A 9,929-nucleotide genomic window follows, 5' to 3' on the forward strand; every position below is an offset into this window, starting at 1 on the left:
TTTAGATTTTTGTTTTTTTTTTTTCTTTTGTTTTTCTTTTTTTTTAAAAATTGGTTTGGGTTTTTTTTTTTTTTTTTTTTTTTTTTTTTAAATCTTTCTGCAAGGATGTCTAGTTGTCTCTGCATACTTGTCAAAGATTATCTGTTCCCATTGAATTGCCTCGGTACATTAGTTGGAAACCAATTGCTCATATACTGTCTGGATTTCTCTAGCTTTGTGGTCAGTTTTGAAATGGAGAAGTGTGTCTTTCAACTCTGTTTTTCATCAAGGTTGTTTTAACTATTTTCAGTCCTTTGCATTTCCAAAGCCTGCTAGGATTCTGAATGAGATTGTGTTCAATACTATAGATTGGTTTGGGGGTGGAAAATTTTTTTTTTTTTTTTTGTTGGACAGTAATTGCCCTATGCAATCACAGTTCCTGGCTGGAGTTGCTAAGATCTGAGTTCACATATACTAGATCCTTGCCATGGGTCAGCTGCTGATTCTTCCTAAGAAATAGTTGCCTTATGGAATTCCACAAATTCCTGATTTTTCTGAGTTTACTCATTATGAAGATATCCATTAAGTAGATACCTACTTCCAGAGGTAGACCGCTTGATCATACTTGCTGTATAGTGTGTTCCAAGTCCCTACCAAAGTACAAGGTTAATGTTTATCTTCATGAGACTCTGGCAGAATCTCTTCACAAATTTTGTCGTACACTTCTAGACATTCCAGCTCAACACTGTATTATTTGTAGAGCCTGCTTGTTTCCTTTTTGGCTAGGAGACTAGAATGTGCATCTTTTCTTGGATCAACTTTCAGGACAAATAAGGATTTTAAGGCCTTCTCAAGGTCTGTTATTGGAAGACATCATTCTCTGGAGCCTGGGCAGGAGACTGCTCTGAGGACATGGAGCACTGCCCCCACCATCTTGTTCTCTGTCTTGGCTCCCTTGGAATCACTAATTATTAATGACCGAAAAGCTTTCTAATTATGACTGTCTTGCCCATCGAAGATTAAGCCCAGTTTTTTGTCTTGCCAAGTAAATTTAGTTTACATATTTCATCATATTTTTAGAGGATAAATTACTTATGAGACAGCCTATTTCCTGATTTAAAAGGACCAATCAGTTTAACTAGATTTCAGTTGCTTAATGTGGTAAGTACTTTTGTAAACTCTTATAATGTAAGATCCAGGACCTAAACTTCTCAGGAAAAATATACAAAAATTTGTTCTTTTTATGGTAACATGTTGTATTTAGTATTCTTACAGAATACAAAAATACTAGGATAACTCAAACCTAACAATATACATATTTTTCTTTCTATAGGAAAGCACAAGAAGAAGACAGAAGTACTGTAAGTCTCAAGAAATTCTGAATGAAATAAAAAGTTCTCCACAACAATCCAGCAGCATACAATTCCCCAATTCATTTTATGAATCCTATCAAGATTCTGCCAGTCCAGACATAGTCAATTTGAGATCTTCATCTTGGTATACATATACTTCTACAACTGGTATGGAGATAACAGACTTTACTCTTAGTGAAGAGATGAAGGCAGACATGTATTACTATGGCTTCATCATTCTTTTTCTTTTGACTTTAGTATGTCTTGCTTTGTATTTTCTATGATGATATCAAATAAAATCCTTTTGATAATTTTTAAAGTTGCCAGTTCTTCATAGAAATGTTACATTCTTATTTCAGGATTTCCTTCCAGACATTTTCAAGGTAATTGGCTTGTAAAAAGAGAATACATTTTAACACAGTAAGTTTGTGGACATTCTAAAAGTAAGATTGCTTTATGCTAGAAAATGGGTGTCATGATACACTTTGGAAAATACTTTTTTGGCCAAAGGAGCAATTTAAAAAACAATGTTATTCATAGGGACAATTTTATTTTTTTTTTTAAATATACCTAGAAGAACAGAAGTAACAAAATGTTTAAGATGGATATGTATGTAGTGTATCAGCTTACCTTCCAGAACATGTTACTACAAGCTAGGCACACTTTATGAAATGTGATTAATGGTTTTCTTACCTTGCTACAATATGGGCATTCACCAAATATGATGTTAAAACTCTGTCTACTAGTCGGCAGTCCTCTCAACCACTGAAGATTTTAAAAAGAGAAGATAAAGGGAGAGTGTCAGCATGACTACAAATTACAGATACTCCAAGTATTACTTCCTTTGAATACTTATATTTTATTCCCAAACATTGACCTTCTTAATTTTCCTTTAACAAAAAGTAAGGGGAACATTTCCTGAGCCAATACCAGACTGGTAATATGCTGAACAACAAGGGAGACCAGCATGGATTTCAGGGTTTATACCACTGGTTTATAGCTAAATTATAGGCCGCTTTATGTACTTTCTCAACCCCATAAGACACAAAAATAATGCACACAAGTCCATGGGGTTCATAGACCCCACCTAAAATCATTACAAATTAAGAACTCCTGCTGTAAAAGATACCACAGGCTCTTGAATATTTAGGTCTTAATCACCAATAGTGGGTTCTCAATCCATTAATTAGAAGCGTGAGGCAATCCATTTTTAAAAATTAAATGAATATTCATTATTATAAAAAAAGCACATGTTCCCTTAAGAATATCTCTATAATTAGACTTGATATTTAATGGTTTTATATAAGGTAAATTGACATCTCCAAGTTCTCCATTGTTAACACCAACTACTAAGCGCAAAGATGGTAGGTGATATTAAGGAAGACAGGAAGCACTATACAACTGAAAGGTGCTCTATATAATCAAGTCAACTGTGCACCAAGAGGAATGCTATAGAGATCAAGTGACTACACAGGAATGAAAGCAGACTTCACATATAGTAAATAACAGTAAATAAAATGTCACTGAGAGTCCTATCACATTTTTAGAGCATAAAATACATTCTTCTCAATATCAAAAGATTATTATATTTATTCTGTACTTAAGCCTACTCTGAAAAGTAATAGATACCCAATAGTGCTACTTCCCTTTCACCTTATTGCCACTACTACTCCCTTTTGGATGATTCTACAGAGTTTGCCTTGGGTTACAGGAGGCATTAAACAGTCCAAGGTACCACTGATTTGATTTGTTAGCATCAGTAAACAGTCTATGAATATATTCTGGATACAATTTCTCCTTTCTTGGGATACTTTAGGACATTTCATCACTTACTAGTAACCAGGATGAAGAAATAAAAGCACACGGGCATCTGGAAATGAACTGGTAAAGGGGCCAATGGCAAAAGAGATCACCATTCAGTAAACAGAATTTAGACTCTGTGTATTTCAAATATGCATACTCCCTATGTCATGGTAGCCAAAAAAAGTCTTGCCAAGGTTATTTTTATTTTATTTCTACCTCATATAAGCATATTTGATGGAAAGGCTGTCCACACTGGGAGTTATCACACACTTGATTAGGAATGGCGCCATCAAGCTGATAGGCATAACAAATCCCACAATCCATAGAAAAATCCTTCAAAAGAAAACAAATATTTATAAGTATATGTGTTTAAAACCTATAGGTAACATAAGAGTGAATATGGTATAGATAAATATTAACTTTTTATAAAGTTTTTTTTTTTTTTTTTTTTTTTTTTTTATAAAGGTAGCTATATGACTATTTAACACCTTAGAAAAGCTATTGCTAAGAAGAGTGCTTCCTTTTTCATCCAGTAAGTAATGCACACAGATATACTCAAAACAGACTCTATTTTGGGCTTAGGTAATTTTTCCATATTGTACTTCAGTATAATGCCACTGTAGTATGTAAAGAGAAGAACTGACATTTGATTACTAAATTTCAAAATTCTGTAACTAAAGGAATTAAAAAAAACATCCCTACCACTTTAACCATCTGCAACCCTAGCTGCTTTATCAAAAATCAATTCTAAGGTTATTATTTTTGCAACATAGTAATGTCTATTCATTTTTAAAAAAACTGTACTGCCACCTTTCACAAATAACATCTAGTTAATTAAAACTTTATTTCAATCATCCATAAGTAGATAGTAACAGAATATCCAAACATCTCATTAGCTACTTTGGACCTTTCCCCCTATTTTTAATAATAAAGATGTCTGTCATTAATCACTTTATTGCTGCGAAGACCATGAAAAAAGTATACTTAAACCACTAATCAAAGGTTAACAAGTTCTTTGATGCTACTGTTGCTTGCAGTTCAGAAGTCTGTTATAATATTCTTCCAACTCCCTCCCTTTCAGCCTCATTTTTCTCTGGTGTCTAAAAGAAGAACATTTAACTTTCATTATGCTATGCTGTTTGGAATATCAAAGCACTGATAAAACTTACAGATTTTTCCAGGTTAGCACGAGCTGGAAAATCTATTTCTAAAACATCTTTCAAGTTTTGTAACAGACTATTTTCTGGATCCCTGAAAGCATGAAAAAAAAATGTGTTGTTAAATTTGCAAAATAGAAGAAGAACAATTGTATTGCAGAGATACCTACCACAAATGTATGTTTCTGCTCAGCTTAATTCCCAGAGGTTTTACCACTTCAGATATTAAAAAAAAAAAAAAAAAAAAAAATTTTAATAATTTTCATATTTCCCTTTCTCTTTTTTAAAAAAAATAAAAAAAAATTTTTTTTTTTTTTTTTTTTTTTTTTTTTACTGAGATATAATTGGCATATAACATTGTATTAGTTTTGGGGGTACAACATAATGATTAGGTATATGTACTTATTGCAATACACTCACTACAAAGGTTAGTTAACATATCACCACTTGTAGTTACAAAGTTTTTTTTCTTTGATGAGAACTTTTAAAATCTATTCTCATAGTAACTTACAAATATAAATAGTTAAATACAGAATTTCCTAATTACTTGGCTGGAAAATCTAAATCATATTTTTTAACACCACAAAAGTACATAGTTCAGAATATTTTTATTTAAAATGATTACCAATAATTGCTATTTCAGAGTATCTTAACAGTGCGAGATAAGAATTTTATGACCCTGTTAAAAACATTTAAATGTGAGATCTCATACCATGGTCTGCTCCAAGAAAGCAGTACTCAGGAAGCATACTAGGATGCCTGGGGTCAACCTCTATATTTATTGAAGCATTATTTCCTAAAATAAAAGAATATTGAAGTTTATAGAAGTAGAAAAGTTCATCAAACAAAAAATAAAGGGGCATCTATCTGGTGCTTACTATACCAAATGATTAGCCAATGTTTTATAGTTTTTGTATATTAGTAGTTTACAGTCTAAGAGAAATAAATTTTGAAATTATGATTATGACTAAAGATTTGGGGATCCACCCAAAGTTTCAAAATACACAGTCAATCCACTGAGTTACTATAATTTATACTAGAATTCTGGTCAGAATTCTAGTATACATTAAAAAGTTATCTATAGAGTGATAAAGATCTTTAATATTAAAAGAAATCACAAGATTAGGAAATAGTTATCTAAATGACTCCCATGACTTTCTTGAAAAGCAGAACTGTGGTCAAAAATTAAAAGACCAGAAATACAATAAATGGTAAAAACAAACATGTTTACACCTTTTTATGAAGTTTTATCAAAACATTTTCTAACCATAATCACTTTCAATGTAACTGGACTAAATTTTCCAATCTAACAACACAGGGTTTCAGAATGGAGTTAAAAAAAAAACAAAACACAAGACCCATCTATATGCTGCCTACAAGAGATTCATTTTACACCTAAAGATAGCTGCAGATTGAAAGGGAGAGGGTGGAGAAACACTTGTCACACAAATGGGTATCAAAAGAAAGAGGGAGTAGCCATACTTACATTGGACAAATGACTTTATTTTCTTTAAATTCAATCATTATACAACGTATTACTAGTTTCAGAGGTAGAGTTTAGTAAGTTATCAGTTGCATATAACACCCAGAGCTCATTACACCAAGTGCCCTCCTTAATGCCCATCACCCAATTATCCCATCCCTTCACCCCCATCCCTTCCAGCAACCCTTAGTTTTTGTTTCCTATGATTAAGAGTCTCTTACAGTTTGTCTCCCTCTCTGATTTCATCTTATTTTTCTATCCCTTCCTTTATGATCATCTGTTGTTTGTTAAATTCCACATATGAGTAAAATCATAATAACTTTCTCTGACTTCACTTAGCATAATACCCTCTAGTTCCATCCACAATGTTGCAAATGGTAAGATTTCACTTTTTGATGACTGAGTAATACTCCACTGTATTTATATATACCACATCTCTTTATCCTTTCATCTGTTGATGGACATATCTGGATTCTTTCCATATTTTGGCTGTTGTGGACACTGCTGCTATAAACATCAGGGTGCATATTCCCCTTCAAATCACTCTTTGTATCCTTTGGATAAATACCAAGTAGTGCAATCGCTGGTCATAGGATAGCTCTATTTTTAACTATGGACAAACTAGACTTTAAACAAAGACTGTAACAAGAGATGAAAAAGGGAACAATCTAACAAGAACATCTAACAACCGCCAATATTTATGCACCCAACGTAGAAGCACCCAAATATATAAAACAATAACATAAAGGAACTAATTGATAATAATAATAATAGGGGACTTTAACACCCTACTTACATCAATGGGACAGATCATCTCAACAGAAGAGCAACAAGGAAACAATGGCTATGAATGACACATTGAACCAGATGGACTTAACAGAAATATTCAGAATATTCCATCCTAAAACAGCAGAATACACATTCTTTTCAAGAGCACATGGAACATTCTACAGAATAGATCACATATTAGGTCACAAAACAGACCTCACCAAATACAAAAAGACTGAAACCACCCCCCTTTTTTAGTCAATGCAATGAAACTTAAAGTCACCCACCTAAAAAAAATTGAGGAAGACACAAATAAATGGAGGTTTAACAACATGCTACTCAACAATGAATGGGGTCAACCAGGAAATAAAAGAAGAAATTTGAAAATACATGGAAATAAATGAAAATGATAACAGTCCAAAACCATGGAGATGCAACAAAAGTGGTCTTAACACTGAAGTATATATGGCAATACAGGGCTACCTCAAGAAGCAAGAAAAATCTCCAACCACCTAACCTTAAACCTAAAGGAGCTAGAAAAATAACAATAAATGAAGCCTAAAGCCAGCAGAAGGACAGAAATAATAAAGATTAAGACAGTAATAAATGATACAGAAACTAAAAAATCAAAACAAAACAAAACAAAAAAAAATAGAACAGATCAATGAAACCAGGTGCTGTTTCTCTGAGAAAAAAAAAATAAAGCTCTAGCCAGACTTGTCAAAAAGAAAACAGAAAGGACCCAAATAAATAAAATCACAAATGAAAGAGGAGAAATAACAACCAACACCAAAGAAATAAAATTATAAGAGATTATGAAAAATTATATGCAAATAATTGGAACAACCTGGAAGTGGATAAATTCCTAGAAACATATAAACTGCCAAACTGGATCAGGAAGAAATAGAAAATTTGTCCAGACTAATAACAAGCAAAAAAATTTAATCAGTAATCCAAAAACTCCCAAGAAACAAAAGTCCATGGCTAGATGGCTTCACAGGTGAATTCTAGCCACAGCAATCAGAAAACAAAAAGAATTAAAAGGCATCCAAATCAGCAAGGAATAAGCCAAACTTTCATTCTCTGCAGAACACATGATATCTATATAGAAAACCCAGAAGACTCCACCAAAAAACTGCTGAACAGATAAATGGATTCAGTAAAGTTGAAGGATACAAAATCAACATACACAAGTCTGTTCCGTTAATATACACCAATAATGAATCAGCAGAAAACAAAGGAATCAACCCCATTTACAACTGCACCAAAAATAAGATACCTAGGAATAAACCTAGTCAAAGAGGGGAAAGACCTGTACTCTGAAAACTATAAACAATGATCAAAAAAACTGAAGATGACACAAAGAAATGTAAAGACATTCCATGCTCATGGATTGGAAGAACAAATATTGTCGAAATGTCTATACTAACCAAAGCAATCTACACATTTAATGCAATCTCTATCAAACTACCAACATTTTTCACAGAACATAAACAACCCTAAAATTTATATGGAATCACAAAAGACCCTGAGTAGCCAAAGCAACCTTGAAAAAGAAAAGCAAAGTTGGAGGCATCAAAATTCCAAACTTCAAATTATATTACAAAGCTGCAGTGATCAAAACAGTATGGTACTGGCAAAAAAACAGACACCTAGATCAATGGTACAGAACAATACCCAGAAATAAACCTACAACTATATGGTCAACTAATCTTTGACAAAGCAGGAAAGAATATCCCATGGGAAATGATGATGGGGAAATTGGACAGAAACATGCAGGAGAATGAAACTGAACCACTTTCTTACACCAAACACAAAAATAATTTCAAAATGGCTGAAAGACGACCTAAGTGTGAGACCTGAATCCATAATAATCCTAGAAGAGAACACAGGCAGTAATCTCTTTGTGACACTGGCCATAGCAACCTCTTTCTAGAACTATCTTCTGAGACAAGGGAAACAAAAGCAAAGATAAACTATTTAGACCTCATCAGAATAAAAAGCTTCTGCAAAGAAAATGAATCCACAAGACTAAAAGGCAGTGTATGGAGTGGGAGAAGTTATTTGCAAATGACATATCTGATATAGGGTTAGTATACAAAATATATAAAGACCTTGTGAAACTCAACACCCAAAAAACAATCCAATGGAAAACGGGCAGAAGATATGAATAGACATTTTTGCAAAGAAGACATACTGATGGCCAACAGACACAAAAAGATGCTCAATATCACTCTTCATCAGGGAAACAGAAATCAAAACTACAATGAGACAGCACTTCACACCCGTCAGAATGGCTAAAAACAACAAAAGAAACAACAGGTGGTGGCGAGGATGTGGAGAAAGGGGAACCCTCTTACACTGTTGGTGGGAATTCAAACTAATGCAGCCACTCTGGAAAACAATATGGAGATTCCTTAAAAAGTTAAAAACAGAACTACCCTACAAACCAGCAATTGTACTACTAGGTATTTACCCAAAGAATACAAAAATACTAATTCAAAAGGATATATGCACCCTGATGTTTATAGCAACATTATCTACAATAGCCAAATTATGAAAACAGCCCAAGCGTCCATCAACTGATGAATGGATAAAGAAGTAGGGGTATAGATATACAATGGAATATTACCAGCCATTAAAAAAAAAAAATGAAATCTTGCTGTGGCAACTATGTGGATGGAGCCAGAAAGAATTACACTAAGTGAAATCAGTCAGAGAGAGAGAAATACCATATGATTTCACTCATATATGGAATTTAAGAAAACAAATGAGCATAGGGAGATAAAAGAGAGAGAGAGGCAAATCAAGAAAAGAGACTCTTAACTATAGAGAGCAAAGTGATGGTTACCAGAGGGGAGGTAGGTGGTGGAATGGGTTAAACAGGTGATGGGGATTAAGGAGGGCACTTGTGATGAGCACCCAGTGTTGTATGGAAGTACTGAATCACTATATGGTACATCTGAAACTAATATTACACGGTAGGTCACCTGGAATTTAAAAACTTAAAAAATAATAATACAGAAATAAAAAACATTTTTAGTTCTTTTGTTCCATTATAAGTTAACAATGGATTCAATTCATATTAAATCAGATACTGTTTATTCAATAACAAAAACAACTTACCTAGTTTTATGGAATCTAAGAAAATCTATTTCTATTTGGCAATAAATTCCTTTATAAATTCTACCTAGTGGAATATTGTACTAATTTCAGAAATGTTACTATTTCTTAGAGGTACATTAGTATAACTATAAGGTCTATTTGGATTTTTTATTTTTTATAAACATATAATATCTTTTTATCCCCAGGGGTACAGGTCTGTGAATCGCCAGGTTTACACACTTCACAGCACTCATCATAGCACATACCCTCCCCAATGTCCAT

General features: G+C 33.1%; 2 protein-coding genes across 4 annotated transcripts in view; one reads left to right on the forward strand and one right to left on the reverse strand.

Annotated features, from left to right (window-relative positions):
* LOC111148118 (vaccinia related kinase 2) overlaps nt 1-1,683 on the forward strand; it is a 114,921-nt gene extending 113,238 nt beyond the window's left edge. The window contains exon 13 of the mRNA XM_022504534.1: nt 1,313-1,683. Coding sequence (XP_022360242.1) covers nt 1,313-1,615 — 303 coding nt within the window. The 3' untranslated portion in view covers nt 1,616-1,683. The remainder of the gene's footprint in view (nt 1-1,312) is intronic.
* The window catches only part of LOC111148119 (Fanconi anemia complementation group L), a 99,414-nt gene continuing 91,145 nt past the window's right edge, over nt 1,661-9,929 (reverse strand). For 2 of the 3 annotated variants that reach the window (XM_022504536.1, XM_022504537.1), the window contains 6 exons: nt 5,004-5,087; nt 4,462-4,507; nt 4,304-4,385; nt 3,351-3,467; nt 2,025-2,096; nt 1,661-1,722 (listed from right to left, as the gene is read on the reverse strand). In XM_022504536.1, coding sequence (XP_022360244.1) covers nt 1,687-1,722; nt 2,025-2,096; nt 3,351-3,467; nt 4,304-4,385; nt 4,462-4,507; nt 5,004-5,087 — 437 coding nt within the window. In that variant the 3' untranslated portion in view covers nt 1,661-1,686. The remainder of the gene's footprint in view (nt 1,723-2,024; nt 2,097-3,350; nt 3,468-4,303; nt 4,386-4,461; nt 4,508-5,003; nt 5,088-9,929) is intronic. The other variant, XR_002640675.1, reaches the window with a different exon arrangement.

The sequence above is a fragment of the Enhydra lutris genome, unplaced genomic scaffold, assembly GCF_002288905.1.
Source record: "Enhydra lutris kenyoni isolate GAN:26980312 unplaced genomic scaffold, ASM228890v2 scaffoldscaffold18, whole genome shotgun sequence".
NCBI classification, from domain to species: domain Eukaryota; kingdom Metazoa; phylum Chordata; class Mammalia; order Carnivora; family Mustelidae; genus Enhydra; species Enhydra lutris.